At 43.3% G+C, this 25,478-nt stretch overlaps 5 protein-coding genes across 12 annotated transcripts in view; 2 read left to right on the top strand and 3 right to left on the bottom strand.

The window, feature by feature from the left end:
- The window catches only part of LOC118300714 (semaphorin-5B-like), a 29,647-nt gene extending 22,764 nt beyond the window's left edge, over positions 1 to 6,883 (bottom strand). For 3 of the 4 annotated variants that reach the window (XR_007029840.1, XM_047327698.1, XM_035625369.2), the window contains exons 1-2: positions 1,738 to 2,045; positions 866 to 1,041 (exon numbers count right to left, since the gene is read on the bottom strand). The gene's annotated coding sequence lies outside the window, so the exon portion shown is untranslated. Of the gene's footprint in view, positions 1 to 865; positions 1,042 to 1,737; positions 2,046 to 6,299; positions 6,359 to 6,749 lie in introns of those variants that run through there. The other variant, XM_035625368.2, reaches the window with a different exon arrangement.
- On the top strand, positions 2,112 to 12,763 carry kpnb3 (karyopherin (importin) beta 3). Its single transcript, XM_035625367.2, has 26 exons — positions 2,112 to 2,272; positions 4,284 to 4,364; positions 5,156 to 5,348; positions 5,511 to 5,613; positions 5,700 to 5,796; positions 5,882 to 5,986; positions 6,773 to 6,895; positions 6,998 to 7,118; positions 7,214 to 7,301; positions 7,589 to 7,695; positions 7,774 to 7,898; positions 8,041 to 8,130; positions 8,273 to 8,446; positions 8,563 to 8,781; positions 8,870 to 8,953; positions 9,042 to 9,174; positions 9,298 to 9,419; positions 9,498 to 9,594; positions 9,720 to 9,892; positions 10,030 to 10,141; positions 10,225 to 10,280; positions 10,366 to 10,488; positions 10,676 to 10,895; positions 10,992 to 11,220; positions 11,304 to 11,445; positions 11,671 to 12,763. Exons 1-26 carry the CDS (start codon positions 2,195 to 2,197, stop codon positions 11,755 to 11,757), a joined length of 3,282 nt encoding a protein of 1,093 aa, XP_035481260.1. The 5' UTR covers positions 2,112 to 2,194; the 3' UTR covers positions 11,758 to 12,763.
- Positions 12,764 to 12,990: 227 nt separating this feature from the next.
- Positions 12,991 to 19,892, bottom strand: atg13 (ATG13 autophagy related 13 homolog (S. cerevisiae)). 2 transcript variants are annotated; one of them, XM_035625380.2, is made up of 18 exons: positions 19,739 to 19,892; positions 18,815 to 18,895; positions 18,608 to 18,688; positions 18,380 to 18,499; positions 18,098 to 18,144; positions 17,388 to 17,528; positions 17,247 to 17,287; positions 17,032 to 17,128; positions 16,690 to 16,797; positions 16,385 to 16,472; positions 16,116 to 16,214; positions 15,635 to 15,715; positions 15,412 to 15,521; positions 15,069 to 15,210; positions 14,904 to 14,981; positions 14,650 to 14,757; positions 14,260 to 14,388; positions 12,991 to 14,156 (listed from the first exon to the last, which is right to left on the bottom strand). In XM_035625380.2, exons 2-18 carry the CDS (start codon positions 18,881 to 18,883, stop codon positions 14,079 to 14,081), a joined length of 1,617 nt encoding a protein of 538 aa, XP_035481273.1. In that variant the 5' UTR covers positions 18,884 to 18,895; positions 19,739 to 19,892; the 3' UTR covers positions 12,991 to 14,078. The 2 variants fall into 2 exon arrangements, with proteins under 2 accessions (XP_035481273.1, XP_035481274.1); XM_035625381.2 differs by lacking the exon at positions 16,116 to 16,214.
- Positions 19,563 to 23,210, top strand: harbi1 (harbinger transposase derived 1). 2 transcript variants are annotated; one of them, XM_035625385.2, is made up of 7 exons: positions 19,563 to 19,637; positions 20,737 to 20,902; positions 20,992 to 21,194; positions 21,304 to 21,391; positions 21,501 to 21,708; positions 21,797 to 21,972; positions 22,062 to 23,210. In XM_035625385.2, the coding sequence occupies exons 1-7, from the start codon at positions 19,600 to 19,602 to the stop codon at positions 22,260 to 22,262; spliced, it is 1,080 nt and encodes a 359-aa protein (XP_035481278.1). In that variant the 5' UTR covers positions 19,563 to 19,599; the 3' UTR covers positions 22,263 to 23,210. The 2 variants fall into 2 exon arrangements, with proteins under 2 accessions (XP_035481278.1, XP_035481279.1); XM_035625386.2 differs by lacking the exon at positions 19,563 to 19,637 and adding an exon at positions 20,045 to 20,182.
- creb3l1 (cAMP responsive element binding protein 3-like 1) overlaps positions 22,449 to 25,478 on the bottom strand; it is a 31,418-nt gene continuing 28,388 nt past the window's right edge. For all 3 annotated transcript variants that reach the window (XM_047327723.1, XM_035625384.2, XM_035625382.2), the window contains one exon: positions 22,449 to 25,428. In XM_047327723.1, coding sequence (XP_047183679.1) covers positions 25,392 to 25,428 — 37 coding nt within the window. In that variant the 3' untranslated portion in view covers positions 22,449 to 25,391. The remainder of the gene's footprint in view (positions 25,429 to 25,478) is intronic.

The raw sequence follows: 25,478 nt of genomic DNA, 5'->3' as shown, positions 1-25,478 counted from the left end.
TGGTTGAGATAACGTGACAATAAGGCTTCGGCCCAGACAGTCGCACATTTTTGCTGCAAAAGCTGCTAATTGTAAAGCGACAGGCATATCTGAATTATAAGCTGCCTAAAAAGAGGGCTAATCAACTTTTTACACACAGTCACCTGTGTTTAAGGACCCAATATTCAAGAACTGACTGTCTATTTAATTAAATTTGTAGTGAGAAATCTTTTTTGTGGCTGACCTTGTTATTTTCTTTTGCCACTTTTAGCTTTTCATAGACATCTTGTGCTTCTGCAAACTAAGAGCTGAATGCTGAATCTGCACTAAAGTCTGGCAGTTTAATCAGCATCGTAAATAATAATGTGGCCCTCTCTTGAATTCAGCTTCATTTCAACATCCATGTAAAATTACTTTTTACTGTTTAAGAATTTCTTTTGGTGCGACCTTCCACCAGGAACTCGTGTAAAAGATAGATAAACAGAATTTACCAAAGGATTTTTAAATTGTGTTTATGTTTTCACTATACACAACCAGAAGTTTATCATCATCTTCCTTTTGATTCCATAGTTTACTAACTGAAGCCAATTAGTGAGCAGATATCAATATTGGCTTCACCTGACTGACTATTGATGACACTAAACTGTAAACTTTATGAATTAGTTTCTCTCATCGTATTTCCGAAAATGTATTCCACTTGAGGAAGCAAACAAAATGTTCGTTAATGGTTTCGAGTGTAAATGTGTTTTACAAGGAGCTCGGCAACAACAAAACTGCCGACTCTTCTTCCAACACTGACAAAGTGCGACAACGAGCACGCTCTGTCTTCTGTAGCTCACTTTTTTGTAAAGAACAGTGAGTGCAACTTAATGAAAGTGGAGCTTACCTTCCACTTTCCCCTCGCCATCTGCTCGTCCCGCTGGATTAAATGGTACGGAGTCAGAAACAGAGACGCTGAGGTGCTTCCCGCTGCCCCCAGGTCTGGACCGCTGCTGCAGCATGTTGCAGGTCAAACTCTGACCAGAAGGGGGCGCTGTCCACAGACAGGATGGACCACATCATCTGTGAAAGTAAATAGACAGTGAAGAAGACCAAAGCTACCTGTTGGGATCATTCAGTCTTTATATGTCTGACATTAGTTTAATTTACCTTTATCATTACTTTTTCATGATGATGATGGACATTAGAGCACTATTCTACAGTAGAATATGGTTTGTTTTCTTTTTTCAACCCCTGCTTGAACATACAGACAATTACGTTGCAGAAATCACTAAACAAAGCTCTGCTGGCATCTAGTGGGGAAGTATCCTCCCAACATGGTTAAGATCCACATAACTTATATTGTACTTTTCATATAAACGTGAAAAATACCTGTATGTTGCCAACAATGATTATTTAATAACTGATTGTTCCATCAGTTATTTTCTGTCATAACTGATTATTCATTTGGTTGAATGTGTGATGAATTATGTAGTAATGAGTGAATGTATCACACTTTGAGATTGCTTTTAGCAATGAAAAGTGCTCTATAAAGGAAGTGTATTATTATTATTATTATTATTATTATTACAACTACTTACATTGTCTTACTACTGTTTACATCTTGTTATTACTGTTTACATCTTTTTATAGTTATATAGCTATATTCATATTTATATTTCCTGTTTGTGTTGGGATATAAATCCCTGCTCAACTATTTTTTTTTAAGTTAAAGTGTCCTAAAAAAGTATAAGAGAATATTTGATCCAATATACTTACACTGAGCAAAAACATGGTCCCATTTCAAAATTCTCTCGGGTGTCACCTCCCGGGCTCCGTAGAAGTCGATAGTAGAATAAAATAGAAATGTAATGAGAAAAGTATCTTAACATTGTACTGAAGTAAATGTACTCATTACTTTTTACTATTAGAATACACTAATTGTTGTTTTCTATTTTCCAAGAACTGATACATTTTTTCCCGCGCATTAGTAATTCACTGCCAGGCCAATAGGAACAGCGCATTCACTTTCCTGTGTCGATTCCATCCAATACCAGCTGAGAACCCATGTGAGCCAGTGGCGTGCGTTTGCTACGGGTGTGTGGTCCAATGGACGGCGGGTTGACTTAATAAAGCAAACCAATGGGGCGACACCGTCGCTGTGTGACCGAAGCAGGGTCAGCCGGTCTCATCTCACCGCTCCTCCACCCGGCTGGTCTTTCTGGATCTCACTGCAATGGCGGAACAGCAGCAGTTCTACCTCTTGCTAGGCAACCTGATGAGCCCTGACAACACCGTCAGGAAACAATCAGAGGTAAGAGGCGGACGCGCTGCTAGTTGTTGTGGCTGACGAGGCCCGGCGACTGTGGGAAGCGGCGCCGTCTGGTTGGCGAGAGCTAGCCGCCTGTTAGCTGTACAGCCTGGCCGCGCGCGCACTGAGCCCTCACGTCAGGCTCGGGGAGTCCACGTGCGACGAGAAGCCGACACCGATTACGGGTCAGCTAACGCTAACTACCTCCACCATGTTGCGTAGTTACGTGAAACACACTGTGGATCTCGCAGAAACGAGCCCGACCGTGACAGCGTGTCTGTGTGTGTGTCTGTGCGACGCTCGTTCGGTTTGATTGAAAGTGAAATGATCCGTTTGCCGGGCACCGATCCTGATATCTTCAGCTGACAGTGCGGCTAGTCTTCTAGCTAGTGGAGTACAGGAAGTAGCATGGAGCTAAGTGTCGCCTGGTTCACTAGCCAGTAGGCTAACGCTGGACACAGTGGGTCACCAACAGATTGAACACGAGTTAAATGCGCACAATAAAGTCACCACACGCGTGTCGGTGGGAATAAAAACATCAGTCGGGTTCATGATGGAGTTGTGGGGGCAGTTCATCCAGGGGACGAGCTACGTTAGCAGTGGCCTTTAGTCAGTTTAGGTCTAAGTCGGTTTAACATAACAGTTTAAAAACATCGCGTTTCCCTTGTTTGATTAGTGACATAATGCACGAAGCGATTTATCTCCCGGTCACCCACGTCACTACACCAGGCTCGTCCCGTCCCGGGTCCGTCCCCTCTCTCTCTGAACTCATTTCTGGGGATTTGTTTGGACCGAGTCTCGCTGGCCTGGTCCCTTCACGACCCACCCAGCCTTTGTTGCCCACAGTTCCCTCTTTTAGCACCCCGACTTCTGCATGATGTGGCTGAATCTTATCGCACAGCCCCCCCCCCGCCCCCCATTCACCGCCAGTCAGCGTTTTTCTTTATAAAACACAGACTGTCTGCCGCGATGCTAAGCTCAGTGGAATTTATCTTTTATAGAAACTCTCCCTTTCGGTCTAACACACATAATGGGAATTGATCCACACGGGAAGGACTCTGTATCCGGCTAATGACTGGAGCTACTGGACATTTGTGGGTGTCCTGATGACACAACTGTGACAGTGTCTCTATATAAAATCTGAAGATGGCACTTAGTTTATATATTCTGTAAAGTCATGATGTTATACTAATGAAGGCACTTAACTTGGTTGATGCGTGACAGACAATGAGACTTTCAACAGTCTCAAGACAATTGATTGTCACCTTTTCAATTTAAATGTCTTTTGATCAGCAATGAGATTTCTCCCCCGAACTATATTGTTGCCACGGTGACACTCCCCTCTGCCCTGGCCCGTCCTGGCTCTTTGTCATGCGAATGCGTCCACTCACATTTTTTCCCAGCAGACATGTAGATGTGTTAGCAGGGATCTTCAGTCCCTTCACTTGATAAGCTCTTTAGTATCTGTACATCTTGCACACAATTGCCTTCATCAGTTATTTCTCCCCGGAGCACACAGAGCCATGGTTTCAATGCATCTCCATCGAGCCCATCCCCATGTGACTTGGGATCACTGTAAGAACAGTGGGGACCAACGCTATGTTTTCAAACTGCTTTCCAGTGAAAGACTCCTGATGTAATGAAGCATGTGCTAACTTGGCTGAGTGGGGCCGCCTCAGGGTTCTTTTGTTTACAGTATATTTACGCAACCATGGACATTACTTCAATCAGATTTTCAGACTCCTAAGCTCCTTTTCACTGACAAAGTAGCAAATAAATATGTATTTAAGTTTGAATAACCACAGCGGTCAATATCATAAATATTGACTTGGTTAAAATTGGCCATAGCGTGGAATAACAGGCATGTGACAAATTGCTATTTCTTTGTGACGCCAATAAAATGAATGGACATTCTCATCAATTTACCTAGGAGGGGCGAAAATTTTGCATCTGCAAGCAATGCTGTACACTGGCATGTCTCTTCCTTAATGCTGTCCGTAATTTTCTTTTACAGGAGACCTATGACACTATCCCTGGCCAGAGCAAGATCACATTCTTGCTGCAGGCTGTCAGAGATGCATCTGCTGCAGAGGAGGTTCGTACAAACACGCATTTCCGTGACCGTTTTGATCCCTTTTGGCTTGACTTGAAGGAAGGCCCCGCGACATAATTACCTGCCCGTGTTATTTACTCAAACTGCAGTTAAACCTTTTCCTTTGAGGTTTCTTGACACCGGTCAGCCAGATGTGTAAAAAGTATTATCCCTGGCTTTTCACACTGTTAGTTTTGTAAGGTCAAAAGTTCATGAGAGTGCATCATGTCCACAATGATGATCCTCTCCGCATCACTGCAATACGTTCACTTTGAAAAGGTGCAGCATTGATGGCATTTTAAGAATGTAGTGTGTCATCCCACGTGGTCCCTTACGGCCTGGCACGGAAGACCCATGAGTCACGGTTTTGGCATTTGGGGCTTTACTTTGAATTGGGAGTCCACCAGCTGCTTGGTCCTCCATGGTTCCTCTCCTTTTTACCTCGGGGCTGATATTTTTAGAGTCCTGAAATGGGAGCAGGCAGAGAGGTGCTTGGCCCGGGGGGAGGGACTCTCCCTTTCTGAGATGCTGCAGGTTTGGATTTTAGAGGCCCCATTGACTCTAAACATCCCAGTTCATTCTGCCTGCAGTTGCTTTGACAGCTGCAAATATAGTGGATGTCCAATGACAGATTGTAAACTGTCTAAATAAAACATAATTGTATTTTAAACTGAATCAAAGCCTTTTTGCCAATATTGTGATTTTATGTTGGTTTGTTTCGGAGGGCCACGGGGGTGAAGTGCGACTTAGTGTTCTAACGACTTCATGTTCTAACAATTGATGTATCCGCTCAGGTCAAACAGATGGCGGCTGTGTTGCTGCGGCGGCTGCTGTCGTCGTCCTTCGAGGAGATCTACCCAGGCCTGACCGTGGAGATGCAGACGGCCATCAAGACAGAATTGTTGAGCAGCATCCAACAGGAGACTTCGCCAAACATCCGCAAGAAGGTCTGCGACATTGCCGCCGAGCTCTGCCGCAACCTCATCGGTAATCATCAGATTTTTCGACAACCTGACGTTTTTTTAAGCGATGTGCTGTCCTACAGTACTTCCTACACTCACACACATTTTGGATGGTGGAAATGTGACGTTGTTGCTGTTAAGATGAACAGCAATCATCTGTGATTGTGGTGCCTTTTTTTAAATTTAGACGATGATGGGAATAACCAGTGGCCAGAGTTGCTCAAGTTTCTGTTTGACTCCGTCAACTCTGACAGCGTTAACCTTCGAGAGGCTGCGCTCCACATATTCTGGTGAGCCCCAGATAAAGTCAAACCACTCGTATGTTCAGGCAGAAGCACCGGTGGCTGACTAATCTGTTTTTACCTTTTTATTTTAGGAACTTCCCTGGAATCTTTGGCAACCAGCAGCAGCATTATATGGAGGTTATCAAACGGATGCTTGTTCAGTGTATGCAGGACCAGGCGAACCCACAGGTGATGTCAAAGACCATTGCAAGGCTAGATGGTTTCCAGATTGATTATGCCTGTACATTTCATTTCTAAAATGTGCATCTTGCAGATTCGCACCCTGGCGGCTCGGGCTGCGGCATCCTTCGTTCTGGCCAACGAAAGCAACACGGCTCTGCTGAAGCACTTTTCCGACATGCTGCCAGGAATCCTGCAGGTGAGACACCAGGGCCTCTGTTGTTGTAGTCTCAAGTGAACTGGCTCTGAATCTGAACAGGGTCCTACTAGTTTTAAATATGTTGTCCTGGATGCCTGCATATAATCCTTTTAATGCAGTGTACGGATTTAAGTAGTCAGTTAAATTTGCTGTAATGGGTCTGAAGTATGTTTTAGATGATGCCAGCTTAGATCGTACGACCGCCTGTGTAGTTACTTTGACTTGGAGCTGTATATAAATCCTCTAATGTGGAAAGTTAATAGAATAATCATCTGAAAAAGCTGGAACCTCTGATAAGAGAAGCAGTGCCTACCTGAAGCTTGTTTTTCTTTACTAGAAGATGTTGGATGTCTCGTCCTTCCTTCTCAGGCTCTGTTTGCATTGGGTAAAAAAAGAACAAGGAAGTTTAATTCAAACTAAACGCATGTTCCATGTACAGGAGCAAAAGGCCAACATGGCAGGTAGCTGCTGCTCCCAGCAGTGATAAACATTTATTATTATTATTATTATATAACCAAAGTTAACAACCTGTTTGTCACCACAAGACAACGAGGCGTCAGACTAGATTATCGGATTTAAGATGTCCAATATATTAAATCATCAACATATCAAATCAACAGCTATGACTGTTTCAAAATCCTTCCTAAGCTTCATTACAAAACTGTTTCCAGAGTATTTTTTCGACTGCGACTCATGTAGCAGCAGTATAAACTGATCATTGCAGGTTGCTACAGCCGAATGAAAGACGTTGCAACACACTGACCTCATGTTGTGTTTGTCGATCAGTCGGTGAACGAGTCCTGCTACCAGGCAGACGACTCTGTGCTCAAGTCTTTGGTGGAGATTGCAGACACGGCGCCCAAATACCTGAGGCCCAACCTGGAGGCCACCCTGCAGCTCTCTCTGAAGGTGAGTCGTGGAGCACCAATGACACCAGGCGTCACTTCACTGCTCTCCATATTTGGCACAGAATGTTAAGTTTCAACATCTGCTCATCTCTTGTCTCCTCAGTTGTGTGCGGACACCAACCTGAACAACATGCAGAGGCAGTTGGCGTTGGAGGTCATCGTCACCTTATCCGAGACGGCAGCAGCCATGCTAAGGAAACACACTGCCATTGTGGCTCAGAGTGGTGAGGATTTGTTTTAAGATCACTTCCCCTTCTAGTATTTAGGTGTTTGGTAGTACAGTTAAGACAGCGGAGTTATTAATGTGTCATGTCTTCAGTGCCCCAGATGCTTGCAATGATGGTGGACCTGGAGGATGACGATGAGTGGGCCATGGCTGATGAGCTGGAGGATGATGACTTTGACAGGTGAGGCCTGGAATATCAGGACACACGTCTTCACTTTCGATTAATCACCTGATGTTTAGGGGGAAAACGTTTAGGACATTTGTGTCTGTATTTTTGGCATTATCTTAAACCTAAAATATCACATGCTTAAATATAAGATGAAAAGTTGTGGCATCTAAATTTAGAGAACTAAAGGAACAGGATGCATTTTGCATGTTCAAAGTCTCTTGCCAAAAAAAGTTTGTTGCTGCGGCAAAGGCACAAACATCTAAATGTGTTTGAGTGGTTTGTTTCTTGTCCCCCACCAGTAATGCTGTGGCCGGGGAGAGCGCTCTGGACAGAATCGCCTGTGGTCTGGGAGGAAAAATCATTTTGCCCATGATCAAACAGCACATCATGCAGATGCTGCAGAACCGTGAGTAACACCTACACACAACTTAAAGATTTTAAACATGTCACATAATGAGATTAACCCCTGCATGTTTGTCGCTAGCTGACTGGAAGTACCGTCACGCCGGGCTGATGGCGCTGTCGGCCATCGGCGAGGGCTGCCACCAGCAGATGGAGGCCATCCTCCAGGAGATCGTCAGCTTTGTCCTACTCTTCTGCTCCGACCCTGTAAGAAAAACAACTTGAAAAACTTGACTGGTTTACAGAGTTGATAATGGATAGATGATATTTTCTCCCCCAAAGTTACAAATCTTACAGGATTTATGTTAAAGCATATTTTTGAGTTTGGCTTCTTTTTCCCCTTCCTCAGCATCCGAGGGTGCGCTACGCTGCCTGCAACGCTATTGGACAGATGGCCACTGACTTTGCCCCAACCTTCCAAAAGAAATTCCACGATAAAGTAATTTGTTTTCTGGTGGAATTGCATCAAGCATACACCCAGTTACCAGATTAATACACACCTGTTCCATCCAATGCTGCAGAATGGAATATGATACACAATCACATTTGTGAGGACCTAAAGTCGGACCGTTTCCTTCCAGGTGATTTCAGCTCTGCTTCAGACCATGGAAGACCAGAGCAACCCCCGGGTGCAGGCGCACGCCGCTGCCGCCCTCATCAACTTCACAGAGGACTGTCCCAAATCACTGCTCATCCCGTATCTGGACAGTTTGGTGCAGCACCTTCACGTCATTATGGTTGCCAAGCTGCAGGAGGTACAAATAATTCAGCGTTGATTTAACTTGATGCCGGCAGGTTTAACAATCCTCCCACATGGATCTCATGGAGTCTTTAAGTGTGTCCTCTTCTCATTCTCCCCCCCCCCCCCCAGTTGATCCAGAAGGGAACCAAACTGGTGCTGGAGCAAGTGGTGACGTCCATCGCCTCGGTGGCTGATACCGCCGAGGAGAAGTTTGTGCCATACTACGACCTGTTCATGTCCTCGCTCAAGCACATTGTGGAAAACGCGGTGCAGAAAGAGCTGCGGCTGCTCCGGGGAAAGACCATAGAGTGCATCAGCCTCATCGGCCTGGCGGTCGGCAAGGACAAGGTGCGTCTGTGTGGCACGTGATGAAACATCTCCACTGAGATCTGCAAGATCCTATTTATTTAGTTTTTTCTTTCTGTTATGTCGCCAGTTCATGCCAGACGCCTCTGCGGTCATGCAGCTGCTCCTCAAAACCCAGACAGACTTCAACGACTTGGAGGACGACGATCCACAGGTAAGAAGACTTGGACGACCCTTTGCACTATCCAGTTTTTCTTTCCTCATTTCTTTCCACATAGTCACATTTTGTGTGTGTGGTTTAGATCTCGTACATGATCTCCGCTTGGGCCAGGATGTGCAAGATCCTCGGGAAGGAGTTTCAGCAGTATCTGCCCGTGGTGATGGGCCCCCTGATGAAGACGGCCTCCATCAAGCCAGAGGTGGCCCTCCTCGACAGTAAGTCACAAGATGGCAGCAGGTGGCAGAGGAATTTGGAACTAGTGGAACTTTAGTGGGTGTTTATTTATTGTAACCATCATATTTTAAATAATAAATAATTTTAAACTGTCCGTCTTTCAGCCCAGGACATGGAGAACATATCGGAGGACGACGGCTGGGAGTTTGTCAACCTGGGGGATCAGCAGAGTTTTGGCATCAAGACGGCCGGCCTTGAGGAGAAGGCCACCGCCTGTCAGATGCTGGTGAGTTGAAGATCCCATGCGATCCACATTTTATCCTCCCTAACTGTCCAGGTCCTGAGGGTGTGCTGTGTTTTCCAGGTGTGTTACGCCAAAGAGCTGAAGGAGGGTTTTGTGGAGTACACGGAGCAGGTGGTGAAGCTGATGGTTCCTCTACTCAAGTTCTACTTCCACGATGATATCCTTTAGTTATAGTCACTGACATTTGACCCTGGCCAAAACAAAAGATCATAATTATTGTCATCAATTGAATTGTTTGTCAAAACATCAGACTTGTTCGTGGCGTTTCCATAACTTTCTCACGTGTGCGGGTGGCGGCAGCCGAGTCCATGCCCCTGCTGCTGGAGTGCGCTCGTGTGCGAGGACCAGAGTACCTCACCCAGATGTGGCACTTCATGTGCGACGCCCTCATCAAGTCCATCGGCACAGAGCCAGACTCTGACGTCCTGTCGGAGATCATGCACTCTTTTGCCAAGGTAACAAAACAATGTGTACAATGACGAGCCTGAAGTGAAATTTCAATCTAACGACAATTGTGGAACTTCCAGTATCATAAAAAATTTGCATCCATTTGTTTTGGTTCTGACTGACAGGATTTTATGTTTTCTGTTAGTGCATCGAGTTGATGGGCGACGGGTGTTTGAATAACGAGCATTTTGAGGAGCTGGGTGGCATCTTAAAAGGAAAACTGGAGGAGCATTTTAAGAACCAGGAGCTTAGACAGGGTGAGGCTGCTCTCCAACCGTAACATTCTTTTTTAACTTTACATTCATACATAATCCTCACACCAACACTTTGTCCTTCACAGCCAAGAGACAGGATGAAGACTATGATGAGCAGGTGGAGGAAACATTACAAGACGAGGTAAATCTTTTAATTTCATTGGAGGTGGGGTTTTTTTTTCCCAATAACAGCCACATGAGACTTGATTTTTCTTTTTCTTTTTTAGGATGAGAATGACGTGTACATCCTGACCAAGGTGTCGGACATCTTACACTCGGTGTTCAGTAGTTACAAAGAAAAGGTGCTGCCTTGGTTCGAACAGCTGCTGCAGCTCATCGTCCAGCTGATAGTAAGTACTTAATGAATCAGGAAGACTGGTGCGAACCAGTGGCCACTAGATGGTGCCAGATAGTCTTGAATAACTCAAGCTGCAGGTTTAGGCAGAGGGCTCAGGGGTTGTTCAACTATTTAATGAAGCACATCACACATTGAGTGAGATAAACTGTAACTGACCTGATCGTCCTGCTCGTGTTCAGTGTCCCAACAGGCAGTGGGCGGACAGACAGTGGGGTCTGTGCATCTTTGATGACGTGGTGGAGCACTGCAGCCCCTCTTCCTTCAAGTATGCCGAGTATTTCCTGCGGCCGATGCTGCAGTCACTGTGCGACTCCAGCCCCGAGGTTCGGCAGGCGGCCGCCTACGGTGTCGGTGTCATGGCTCAGTATGGAGGAGAGAACTACCGCCCCTTCTGTACAGGTACGACCTGGTTTACTGGTCTTCGCTTGTGGTGGTGATGTCATTGGCAGTTTATCACATTGATATCTAAATGCTGTCTTTGTTTCCCTGGACCAGAGGCCATCCCCCTGCTGGTCAGAGTCATCCAGGCCGCAGACTCGCGCGCGAAAGAAAACGTCAACGCCACAGAAAACTGCATCTCCGCCGTCGGGAAGGTCGTGAGGTTTCGGCCAGAGTGCGTTAACGTCAACGAGGTCCTTCCCCACTGGCTCAGCTGGCTGCCGCTCAACGAGGACAAAGAGGAGGCCGTCCACACATTTGACTTCCTGTGTGACCTCATTGAAAGGTAGGGCGGCCACCACTGGACTTTTCCCTTTTGATTTGCTTAAGTGAAAAAATGTATGATATTAATGAATCTTCTCTCCACAGCAACAACCCCATTGTCCTCGGCCCAGAGAACGCCAACCTTCCCAAAATTTTCCTCATTATCGCAGAGGGCGTTGCAAATGAATCGGTCAAGAGTGAAGACGCTTGCAGCAAGCGGCTCGCAAATGTCATCCGTCAAGTACAGGTGAGTTTCCACTCTGTCACCCTGCCAAGGAAACAATCTCTTATCCTCAAATGAATCCCAACCAGCAAGGAAAACCATGTTGTGGCTGCGGTTGTACCAGATTTTACTACTTGACATCAGTTTAAAAACAGCACACAGTTGACATTTCAGTGTTTCTGTGCACATAAATCAGCATTTATGTGTGTGGAGGTGTTCCGATTTTGACCCTTTTGTGGTTTCCTCCAGGTGTCGGCGGGATTATGGACGCAGTGTGTATCAACACTGAACGAGACGCAGCAGAAAGCCATACAGGACCTACTGAACACAGCCTGAGCCCGAAGCCCCTTGTCACCTCCCCGCTCCTTTTTTAAAAAAAGCCCATGAGAAAAGTTGAGGTCATGGACCTCCTTCATTCACTCCCTCTTCTTTCTTCCTGCTCTGATCTTTAGTGCGTGTATGGATGCCGGTTTCAACCCCATCACCACCCCCCACTGTACTATTACATAACTCCACCTACATTCAGCTGACATGGGGATCAGGTTGGATATTTATGACGATGGAGGACATTGGCCATCCACCTCAAAATACTTTTTTCACCCTGTGTCCGATGAAATGGGAACGATAGTGCATCGGTCATCCCCGTCTCATGTCTTCTATCTGGACGCTTTGTTTCCAACCATCCCCTGATGTTTGACGTGTTTCGCCGCATCCAGAGGAACTCATTCTCCACAAAGCTCATTGGACAGTCAGGCTCACAGGGGCCATAGTGGGGGAAATGGGGACAGGACATTCTTGTGGACTGAGCAATTGGAATAGGGTGAAAATGCACACAGGGCAAACACTTGCCTGTCTCCTGTGAAATCTTTTTTTTGTATTTTATTTTTTATTTTTGTTCTGTGTTCCCAGTGTTACCTGGGGGGGAGGGAACAACCTGAGAGGGTATGTTTCAAAAGTAACGGCATGTTTGTTTCAGTGGCTAACTCTAGAAAATCTAAATAGTTAGGAAATTTACATCATCTTTGTCTGGAAAAGATTTGCGATGATTTAAGCAGCTTTGCCCCACAGCCTGTTCACAGGAAATGAGCCGGAAGACTAAATGTTTGAACGTTTCTGTCCCCTCCGCTCGCAGGGTAAGGGGGTCCTCTGAAGAGCGGTGCCGTAATCTGTAGCTGGTCACAACCACAAAGACATCCACACGTTGGGAGTGGAATATGAATTATGAGTATTTCGTAAAATATGTGCTGCCATACTGTTAAACTTTATGGTTTCGACCCTTCGCAGTCCAGCAGGTATGTGATGGATCTGCAGAAAATACCGACAATAAAATTCCATTTGAGAATCCTGAGAAATTGTTTTTTTTCCTGATTTGTTGGGATGTTTTGAAAAATACAAGAATTGGATCAGATAAATACTACTCCAGTGACTCGCTACTGAACATGCTGCACTTACATCCATAAAAAAATGACGTACTTGAGCCTAACTTATTCCTTTACCCAACAATTAATTTTTTTTTTGCCCACTGCAAATTGAGGGGAAATGCTGATAACGGGAGACACCAGGTTTTCCTTGTTTTAACAGCAACCATGCTTTTATTAGGACACCGAGACCAACAGCAAATGTTTAAAGCTTTTCAACCAAACAATTCATGGATGGTGACCTGGTGCCTTCTGTAGACAGCAGGAAATGTTTATCCCAAAATATACATATGTATGTTTAACTGACTTCTTAAAGTGCAGAGCTGCCAGTTTAGTAGTTAACTCAAAACAAATGCAACAGTCCTGCAAAGACTTGAATGTTTAGTTCCATTAAATGGTTTTGTTATAAAGAGGTGATTCTAATATCTCATCATTTACTAATTCATTAAGTTAGGATTGATTGCAGGGCTGTTGAATTTGTTTTAGACAAGTTTTCATATAACAGGCAACAGAGCGTAGCTCCAAAACAAATCGAATTGGAATATGTGTATCCACTCTGCACGTACAAGGGCTGTAGTCAATTCACTTTAGAATCCGTTGGCATTGCAGTAGGAAGTTTAAATCCCCAGTCCAGCTGGGAGCAAATAAATGAGGCTTGTTGCTTTTGAAACTGTCAATTTCACATCACACGATTAGCGTCAACTGATTTTTTTTTTTCTGCCAAGACCAGCTTTTCAGTATTTTCAATGATGGAAGAAAAAAAAGCCTTTTTCCGAAGTCTGTTACACAAACAATATTGATTTGATTTCTACAGAAACGTCGCTCATCTTTCAGCTCCGATGTGATCAGGAAGGCGGTGGCGTAAAGGAGAGATTATACTGAACTACAGTTAATTAAAAGCTTGAGTGTCCTCATCTGAATTTCTGATTTAACAAGAGCATTTTTTTGCCACAAAACAGATTTTTCAGTTTGAATTATAACTACCAGACCGAAGAGTGGGGAGAGATGCCGGTGTCAGAGGAAATATTACAGTATTTACAGTGAAGACGACGACATGTGGAGCAGTGAGGTGAGCGTGCCGGATGGGAAGGTGAGAGGAAAACGTCAGAAACGAGGAGCTTCATATCAGAACGTGGTGATTTGGTCTGAGTGTCTCACAGGACTAACAACTAAAGAGCCTCCAGCGTGTCTGCCCGTCTGTTCTCACATGTAGTCCTCTCCTGTCTGCCTTTTCCTCTTCTACTGGAGCATGTCCACAAAAGCGTCAAACTCGTCAATGTTTTTCTCGTAGACGGCAAGTTTCTCTGGCAGCGAGTCCTGCAGAGGGAAAACACAAATCAGTGTCGCTACTTACATTTATTCACTGTTTTGTTGAAAAAAAAAAAAAGACCTAAAGAAAAAAATTAAACAAGTCTGTTACCAGGTCATCGGCCATCGACTGTGAGCTGATGTGTAGTGAGAGACTGGCCAGCTGTGGAGGATTCTGAAACTCTCTGTAGAAGGTACCCAAATCCATCGGCAACAAGTCGTCTTTAGAAAAGGCAGGTCTCTGCAAAATGGAGGATACAGAAACACTTAAAATTCCATGAAACTCAACTGTTTTCCAAAACCTGCAATGTGAATTAACACAGATGATGCATGCTGCACCTGGCAATTATTTTTTTTAAACCATTAAATCTAAAAATAAAAGTGAAAAATAGGAGTCAAAAGGTCTTTTTCTCCTTGTGATCTATTTTTCAGATCCATGATCTCACATACTGCTTCTGACAGTCGTGAGTAGGCAGAAGAGTCTCCAGCAACAAGTACGTACAAAGTCGATCATGACGAAATCGTCCTGCGGCCCTGATCCCTCTGAGCCCTGAGAGTGAAGGCTGGCCTGCAGGGGGGACGGACAGGGAGGGGAGTCTGGGGGCTGCACCTGAACACACAAACACAAAAATGTGTGTAAGATTGAACATAATAAAGTTTTAGTCATTGTCTGTTTAAAGACAGAACTAAACATTGTGAAGTAACGTCTTCGCTTCCATCACAAGACGACACATCAAACCGAAGGTCTACAGTTACCATGGGATCATTCTCCTCCGAGCCCAGGCCTCGAGGAGCAAATGCAGCAAATGGAAGGTCCAGACTCGCTGCTGTTATCTGCAAACACACACATACACACATTCAGTGTTCCCTTCAGTGATGCAAACACAAGTGGATACACACAACTAACTATATTTGATTTACCTGTGTGACGGGTCTGTTGACAAAGGCTCCGACTTTCCTTGTGAATGCGTTGAGAGCCTCCACTGGGTCGGTGGGAGAAGCACTCCTCCTCCCGTCATCCCTCCTTCCATCTTCACTCTGCGACAGACCGTCGCCATCACCGCTGGGAAGAGAGATGAGACAGACGTCACAGACGGTTTCATCACGTCTCTGCTCTAAAACTAAATCAGTAAATCAATCTTCCCTATGTACTTTGTTACCATTAAAATAGAAGAAAATTTGTCTTTTTGAGCTTAAATCTTAAAACTAAAAATCTGACTTGAAACAAAGCTGCCGAGTTGAAGTGATGTCAGGAGAGATGTACCTGCTGCCAGGTGTGTTGGGGGCATGCTCGACTGTCAGATGAGCGTCTGCTCCATGAGGAGGATAGGCAGGAACCAGCAAAACCCCGCCCTCCTTCCCAGCATGCAATACCTGAAGAGGAAGAACATCAAATCATAAAATAATAATAATAACTATGGCTTTTGCAGTTTGATGGATGTGTCTATAGTGGAAATAAACTGATTGGCGAGCGACTGCAGCATCACCTGGTTTGGATTGGCAGCGGGGTGACAGAGATCAGCTCCTGCCAGAGCAGCAGGCTGGTAGGATAATCTGGAAGCATAAAGCTAGAAAGAGACACAGAGACAGAAACAAATGCTGATCACAAGACATTCAGGATTTCAGGTTTATTCAGTAAAAGCACTGGAGAGACGTACTGTGGTGTCAAACCTCAGAGTTGTGCTCATTCTACTGTTCTCATGTGATGGAAATGATACTAAAAGATAAAAATGCATCTATTGAACAGCATTCACAGCAAACTGTAGCCACAACGCATAAAGCTACGAGTAAGTGATGGAGCTTTAAAACACAGTAAAAAGGACAGTTAAAAAGAAAAGTTTCTGATGCACTTCCGACACACCACGGAGCAACACACTCCAAAACCACAGCAGAGATGTTCAGTGTCTAACAAACACACAGACTCTCACACACACAGTCACACTCTCACAGTGGCCAGGGCAGACTCACAGTGTGAGTGATAAGTCCAGGAGCCAGTGGAAGCTGCAGACTGCCCAGGGGGAGGGGCTTAGACAGTTTGGAAGGAGATGGACTCAGTGTACACACACACTGACATAATGCAGACACACGCACACACACGGAAAAAAAACATTCAATGAAAGGACACCAGGAATGAAAAGACAAAGAGAGAAAAGAGAAAGTGAAATGACAAGAACAGGCATGAAAACAGAGAGAAGTCACAAGGTAAAAGAGGCTAAGAACGAGCGAGTGCATCCTACCTGGGAGGGAGGGGAGGTGGAGAAGGAGGTGGTGCAGACCTCCTGCGAATCCTGAACTCCTGCAAATCCGTCCTCCTCATCTGGAGCTCTGCAATTAAAAATGAAAGAGTCTCAAAGACATGAGTGAGGAGGAGCTGGTGTGTGCGATGGGATTCGCTACATGATGTATTACAGCAACTAAAAGCTCCACATTGAGGCTGAGACTGATCTGCAGTACAGTAGCTGCCGCTTAATCTTGAGAGGAGATGTGGTCAGTTAACATCAAGTGTTGCTTTTCACTTAGGCTTAGAGCTTTCCGTAGCTACCTGTAGTTGCAGGGGTGTCCCATAGTCGCAGGACGCTGGCCGCTGCAGGGAGGATCCACAAAGTGATCCACAATGATTCCCATGATGGGAGCGGATCGCTCAAACTGCCTGCAGAGGGCGACATGCCAACAGTTGACTAATTGGGCTTATTCTATAAAGTAAAGAGGCCCTGAAGAAAAATGTTAAGACCTGAAGCCACTTTACGCCTTTCTTTCTGACCCACTGCATCTCTTTCTATCCAAACTATTAAGCTATACTAACAGATATGTTTCCATTCAAATAAAAACACAATATATTTCTTTGGAGACAAATATCTTAGTTCAGATGTAGAATGTTAGTTACCTGTTAGACATGAATGCCAGGTTGGTGCGGTAGGCACATGAAAGTGTGACTGTGCCCACAGGGGTGCTAACGACACCGACGCGCACCGTCTGGAAACCTTAAAGACAAACAACATTCAAACAGAGGCACACACAGTGTAACACCGCAGCTGTGTAATCCCATGTCATCATTAAAACCCCCACTCGAGACATGTCAGTCAAGAAGTTTACAGTTACCTTCCCCTAATCCACTCAGCTGGACTTCACCAAAGTAGATCCTGGACAGAGGAGAGGCAGAAACGAGACAAACCAGCATGTTTAGATGACCGGACAAGAGTATTCACAAAACGGCAGACGTGGTGTTACGCAGCCACACACCTGTATAATATGACATAGTCGTGTCCCTGCTTTCTGGACAGTTTATAGGCAGGTGTGACTCTGGTGATGGCCAGCAGAGACTTCAGGAGGACAGACAGACGGTTGTACACCGTATAAGACACCTTGATGTCCTTATCGCACCTGCAGCAGAAGCAGACAACACGGCGACTCAGTACAATATATACATTTTTTTAAAATGTTTTTTGTGATCTTTCTCTATTGATTCAAATCAGCTGTGAAAATGACATTAATTAGTCACATCTTAATAATTCTGAACATCTGCCAAAAAGAGTCTCTTTCAAAGGTTCAACATTTCTTTAGGATTCAAATTTCAAAGGGTAAAAAAGCATTCAAACAAAAACTTTTACAGATGTTTTATAACTACAAAAGGTCACTGATATGTAGACAAAGTCTCGTATTTATGACTGGAAGCAGCTGATGCTCACTCACTCACAAAGCTCTATGCAAAGCAAACTGCTGTGTTTCAACTGATGTAGAAGCAGCCATCACAAGTGATGCACATGATGAAGTCAGCATCACAGCGTCAGTATTGTGGCAACTGATTCTATCACTACAGATGTAAAAAAAAATGTTGTGCTCCTCCTAGTTAATTCCTTACAACTTTATACAGGCACAGACACACAGACGGCATTGGCAGACATCTTATTTCATTTGGCAAATTGAACGATTACGAAGCAAAATCCACTCACTTTTCATTCATCTCCAGGCACCAAGTCTCTAACTCCATTGAGTCGCCCTGAGTGGAGCAGAAACAGGAGAGCAGGTGACCAGAGGAACATAAATCTGGGGCTCGTTTGAAAACGTACAAGAGAAGTTGAGTAGTCTGGTGATTGTAATTTTAGAAAATACTGGTAATATTTTCGTGCAATGAGACCTAACCAAACTAGTTGATTTGGTGAGGAAGTGATTTTACAAAAGAAGAAAATGGAAACAGTAGATGATCCAAGGTGATCGACTGAAGGAGGTTTTACCTCTGATGTCTTCAGGGAGATCTCAACACACATGGAGCGTCCGATGCCGGGAAGTTGCCCGGCCAGAGCCTTCTTGGCTTCATGGGTCACCTCTGGTATGTCTTTAATGGCCAAATTAAACTGTAGGAAAATAACAATATACTTACATACTATATCAACAGTCAAAGTGTCATATTTCAAATCCAATAACTATTTATAAATCAATGGGGGAAGGAAAATTAAGTCTACCCAGTCAGAGCCTGTAGGTGATGAGGAAGAGCGAGTGCAGATTTTCTCTCCGAGACGGGCTTGGACTATCACCTGAACGGTCTACCAACACACACACAAAACCGGAAATAAGAAACCAAAGTCTGAACAGCCATCACAGTAACAGCCCATATGAGAGCTTTTAATTCAAATTTTTTTGGGACAAAGAAAATCACAAGAGCCTGTTACCTTCAGGGCAAAGAACTTAATGAACTTGTCCAAGTCCTTTTTATCCTGGGGACTTAGGTCACGGTCCATGTTGACACAACCCTGCAACATGACAGCACGTTAGAGATGGACAGGAAACACGCAGACAATATTGACAGTGATAATTTTAGACATTAATCAGCTGTCGTTATGCAGCTGCATCCAACCTTTATTCACGAAAATGGAATGAATCGATAATATATTGCTGAAAAATGTGAGCCCCCACACACATCAAAGACTGACACATACACACATCAAAGACTTTGACTGACACACAGCCTCACCCCCTAAGACTGTAACTCTGAGACACTACTTACTGTAAATATATTAATCTGTGAATTTGTAAATGTAAAAATTTAACTTATTTTAAGCATTGCCTTTTATTTCTTATGTAATCTTCCTGTACCTTACCTGAGTGTAATGACAATAAAGATCATTCTGAAATCTGATAACAACTGATATATTTACATACATACACGTAAATTAACTGCATAGATGGCTTCAATTAAACAGCTCAACGACCTAAAAGTCAAATGATGACCCAGACAAACTTGTAGACATTAACACTATTTATCGCAGTTCTTTTTGCTTAGCAACTGTTCCTGCCACACGCTACGAAGCTAGGCCTCCAAGTTGACAAGAAAATTGCCCGATAAGATTTGGAGGTCATGTTAAGCTACAGGACACTGACAACCACCTTAAGCTATACACTACCTCGCCTGACATATTAAAAAGCTGTAATATCGCAATTCCATCGGTAATTGCTTATGGTTCAGGTATCACAACGCGAGGCAGAGGTCCTGGGGTGCGTGTCACACTGGATGACGAGCGTTAGCCAATAGGCTGATTTTAGCTAGCCAGCTGAATGCGACGCACTTTAACTTCATGAGAAAAAGCAAAACTTACATTAGCTTTCCCCTTCAAAATGTAGTTTCAATGTAACAACAGCCACGTCAACAAACGCGACGAGCAAAACTGCGCCCAACAAACATTATACACCCATTTCAGATGTACAAATCATCAACAGCGAGTAGGCTTCTCGTCTGTTTATCTCCTCCATGTCGACGTGTTTTGATAGCAGCACTTTCACAAAGGCACTTTCGGGGATTCTGGAGGAAACGTATTTTATTTGTACAGGTTGAAAAACACAAGATACCAGACTACCAGATAGCAGAGCAAGAATTTTAAAAAATGACATTATCTGAGCTATTTTTCAAACAGAAAACTATTATTTAGATATTAGAAAATAAAAGACATATTAGAAAATAAATTGTGTCGAATCTGCTACTCTGCGCCGGAAGTTAGGTGTTCCTTTGGCTTGTTGTGGTTGACAAATGCTGCACGATTTAGGTAAAGTAAGAGCTGTTTTTTTAAATAATGCAAAAAAATAAATAATGATTGTACTTTCTTTTTCTATTGTAAATCGATTTGGCTACATGGGTTCGTAGAGTTGTTTCCGCATGCAAGGGAGACTGAAATAAGGACAGCTCGAAGTCAAAGTAGCTTGCGAGCTTATGTTAGCTACTTCCTGATAATGAGTTATAAAGCATAACAACATTTGAATTGGTTACAGCCTACAGTGAAATTGATAAATCGGAGTTCAAATTAGTTGTATCTCTTTGCTTTGAAGAATCATACAACTAAATACTCAAAAGTCTTATACTATTAATCACATTTAGCTATCAGGTTAGTAAATAAAACTGCAATGAACTCTGGGAAATGTGCTACACAAAGTACTTGGGAAGTAACGTGTAGAGAATTTGCAGTATCAACACAGCAGTAAACCCCCTAAAACAAAGATTGTTTTTGGAACAAAAGGATGAACATATACCAGCATGAATGTCAAATAAGAATATGACAACAATCCAAGTGATATATTGATGTAAATGTGTTATTACCTACAGCATGGCGATCCCTATAGCCATCTTGGACTGTGATCTACTCCTGCATGGTCGAGGTCATAAGACCCTGGACCGCTTTGACCTGGACTCCGTCTCTGACACCATCCTCCTCACACAGTTTGGCTTCCCCAGAGAGTTCATTCTGTATCTTGTGGAATTGCTAAGAGATGTGAGTATGTCCTCATAATCTCATATTTTGACACATGAAATAAACCATGTTTAATGTGTTTACCGCCGTGTTGCGTTGTTGTGTGTTAGGATCTCTGTAGACGTACCCTGCGGTCCAGAGCCATCAGCCCTGAGGTCCAGGTGTTGGCTGCTTTGGGTTTCTACACATCTGGCTCATTCCAGACGTCCATGGGGGATACTATAGGGATCAGTCAGGCATCCATGTCGAGATGTGTGTCCAATGTGACCAAAGCCCTGGTGGAGAAGGCTCCGCAGTTCATCACGTTCAACAGGTATAAACTGCATGGAGTGGATTTTGAATTCCTGTATCGTTAAGGGTAAAAAGCATCAATTAAGCATCATAGAAAGGAAAATCTAATTCTAATCATGTTTTCCAAACAGGGATCCCTCCAGCAGGGAACTGACCTTCCAGGAGTTTCAGAGAGTTGCAGGATTTCCAGGAGTTCTGGGAGTGCTGGACTGTGTTCAGGTTTAAATATATTAATACAGTAATACAATAAATTGTACTCTCCATGATTTGATTATCAGTTTCTATAGCAGTCAACTGTTCCTCCGTTTTCTTTGCGCTTCATATCAAGGTGGCTATCAAAGCTCCAAACAGCGAAGACTCGTCGTACGTGAACAAAAAAGGGTTTCACTCTGTGGCCTGCCAGCTCGTCTGTGACGCCCGAGGACTGTTACTCAGCGCAGAAACCCACTGGCCCGGTGGACTCAAAGACACCGATGTTCTAGAAAGATCTGCTCTCCACAAACAGCTGCAGGACTTTGAGAAAGGCTGGCTGCTGGGTGAGACATGGATTTTTAGAGACAGAAACCCACTCAGGTTAGATGTTGGAAAGAGGAGGTAACAAGTTAAAGGTTTTATGTTTCCCAGGTGACTGTCGCTACCCACTGAGGAAGTGGTTGATGACCCCGGTCTACAGCCCAGAATCCCCTGCAGAGTTTCGATATAATCTGGCCCATACTGCAACACATGAGATAGTGGACAGGACCTTCAGAGCCATCCAGACCAGATTCAGATGTTTAGACGGCACCAAAGGATACCTGCAGGTATTTTCTTAGAAAAAAAACCAACATGGACTAGCATTATGAGCAGTGTTGGTTATTTCTGGTTGTCGTCTCTCCTTTCCCGTGTCTAGTATGCTCCAGAGAGGAGTTCGTCCATCCTGCTGGCCTGCTGTGTCCTCCACAATGCCTCCCTGCAGTCGGGATTAGATGCCTGGACTCTGGAGAGGACAGACCCCCCGGAGCAGCCTGAGAGCCTGGAGCAGAGACCTGAGGACCGCGACAGCCTGGCAGAGGACCTCAGAAGACAGCTCATACTCAAACACTTCAGCTAAAACACTGGTCTGGGACTTGGACTTGAGCCGGACAGTGTCTCACAGATCGAAAAACAAACTCAAGTTATGTTCATGTTGAGGTCAAAGGGGATCAGAGAACTGGGAACAGAGAAAATCACATCCGATTTTCCCAATTTATGATTATCACAAGTCACATTTAAAGCAAGAAAGTCAATGGACACAGTGTTGCTGATGCAGTTTTTTAATATTTTGCTGGTTTCTACTCTACTGACTACACTAAGATAACATAATTATATATGGAGGAACATGCAAGGCACTATACAACAAACCAAGACAACATCATATCCAAACACATTTCAAACAAGCGAACCGCCTGGAAAGTGCAGGATCATTCTCTCTGGTAGAATAATCCAGCAACTCCTGGTGTTTGACAACTATTCAAACTGTGTGAAGCTACTGTGTCGTCCAGGTTTCTTTACAAGTGGAAAACTTCACCCTCCCTGTAATTGTTCTTTTTTTTTTTTTTAACCCTCCCCATTTAATCCCCCAGAATCCACAGATTTTTCTACTATTTTTTTTTCTTCTCAGTTCCCACTTTCCACAGGTTAAAGTCTTGGACTATGTCACAATACAAAAACAAGGCCCTTTATTTACAACATCTGCACATTGAGTTGTCATTATTTATGTACACTGGTGCATTGAGACTGATAAGGGTGAGAACCACAGAGTGGTTGAGCAAAGGGGGGCTGCAGTCACGTGACGCTTTTGTTCACGTCCGGCATAAAACACAATATAAAAACAAAAACAATTTTTTTCTGGATGTTTTATAGTCAGAATTTTTACTCCTCAAGGATTTGGATTTGGGACAGTGAAACATCCGTTTTCTTTTAATTTGATGGAATACCATGACATTTTTCTGGGGAGTGTAACTGTTTTTCAAACATTGTCAAAATAGTGGTGCGGATAATAAAAATGTCTTTAAATGTCCTGGTGTTCCCCCACATTGTGGAAAGATCATTTATGTTTTAATCCCCCGATTGGCTTCATCAATATATACACACTTTCTACAAACAGGAATAAATACAACATGCACTGCTGTCACATGAGCACATTTATATTGATGTTTTAGACGTTTCCTCTGCTGCTCAGAGGTTATCGGATGTATTGATAACACAATATTTATATTTAACATGATGATCAATATCTGAAGGTGGTTTGTGGAACATTTCTTTGGATTTTTGGGTCAAGACATTAAGCAGAATTTATTTGGAGTTATTTTTTTCTTTTTTCAGGTTCAGTTTTAGATCATAATGGAACAAAAATCCCTCGGGGCTTTTCATGCGACAGCAGTGAAAGATAAACACTGTATTACAGTTAGAGACACAAACGGATCATGTCAAAGTTTTACAATCCATGAAAACACCATGTAAACTACACACCATCTTATAAACCTTCACATCATCCTAAATGCCAAAACACAACATACAATTCTTTTCTTTTTTTTGCATAAAATAAATATGCCCTTTTTTGATGCTCAGAATATATTATAGGTTGTATTTTTTGTGGGGTTTTATTGTAAACATTATTTAGAAAAAATTAAGATAAACAAACGTTAAAACAAGATCAATTTTTCTTTTTTTGTTGCATAAATTAAATATGCTCTTTTTTGATGCTGCAAATATATTACATATACAATTTTTTAAATCCATGAAAATACTTTTATGTCATGTTTTCCCTACCTCTGGCAGAACCCCGTCAATGTTCTCTTGAAATGAAAACATGGTTTCCAGCCCAAAAATAACATCCAGTTTTGGTCAGAATTTTAAAAACTAGTTAGATAATAGATAATAAAAAAAGGGAAAGATAAATCACATTACATGTTCAGTTGTTACTACCTGAAAACCCATTTAAGCTCTTCAAACCGAGGTGGGCTCCGCGAAAAGGTGAATTCACCGCAAACTTTTGCTACTATGCGGCCAAATATGCATAGGCAGTTTAGGATTCGTTACACGAGGAACAAGAACCAGGGAAATTAACAAAAGTGTGTAATCTAACTGAAGTTACAGGTCCAGGTTTAAAGTATGAGTGGGCATAAGGCTGAGTTTGTCACATTTGACTGACGTGAGTGAAAGGCACTTAAAAAATGGCACAGGATGCTTTTGTCTTCATCACACTGTCTACTTTGGTTAAGTGTTTGTAGACACACAAGTTGCATTCAAATTTACTGTTTAAATAATTAATTATTTAATAATTCAATTATGTGATGACAGAACATTTATCAGCAACAATTCTGATAATTCATTAATCATATACGTCGGTTACTGTTTCTAGCTTCTCTACTGTGAGAATCTGATGCTTATCTTTGATTTATTTCACTGTACATATTATGTAAGTAAAAATATCTTCAGGTGTCGAACTGTTTATTTTCTGTACTAAATGATTAACCGATAGATGAAACAATAATCACAACGATCATTTTTGCAGCACTTAATCAACATATGGTATGTGATTGGTTGAGAAAATTAAAGCACTTATCCTATTTAGTACATTTAAAGTGCGTTGGAAGTAAAACACAATCACCATGTGCAAACATGAACCAGAATCAAACAGTGGAGGTCTGTCAAAGTGCCATATACTGTATATGTTTATGTAAGTACAAAGGTGCAAGACCACTTTGTGTTTCTATCATCATTCAGACCACATTTCCCAATAAGCTTTTTCCTATTTGCAATTTTTAAAATGCTAAAAATAGCATCTGTAAGTTTCTATATACTGTCAAGAGGCTCTGAAATGAACACCCTGTGTCTTTAATGCATCTCTAAAATATTCTTCACGGTTATTAAAAGGGATTTTGAATGAATTAGCTGGGTATTGAGAATTAAAATATATTCAAAAGTATAACAATAGAAGTTCCAATGCTCAGGTCCCTTCAAGTATCTTCAGGTGTAACAGACGCCGTCGAAGCAGAAGAAGTGAAGCACAATGTAGAAGCAGGACGCCGGCTGAGGAGCATGAGACGAGTGTGACATGTGACGACTCGGGCAGGTTTTGATCCGGTTGGATGTTGAATGTTGATGTGAACCCCGGTGAGTTCAGGAATGTGGAGGTTTTGGGCTTTTTTAGGGGTCAGAGGTGAGAAGTCATGGGAGGAGGGGGTCGTGCAGTCTGTCAGAAAAACTCGGAGTCTCCGTCTGGTTTTGTTTCTCTGACGACAGAAGAGAGGAAACTAAGGACGACTGTTTGACATGTGACGTG

The sequence above is a fragment of the Scophthalmus maximus genome, chromosome 2, assembly GCF_022379125.1.
Source record: "Scophthalmus maximus strain ysfricsl-2021 chromosome 2, ASM2237912v1, whole genome shotgun sequence".
Taxonomy (NCBI): Eukaryota; Metazoa; Chordata; class Actinopteri; order Pleuronectiformes; family Scophthalmidae; genus Scophthalmus; species Scophthalmus maximus.
Note: the sequence above shows the minus strand (reverse complement) of the source record. Positions and strands in the feature narration are given on the sequence as shown.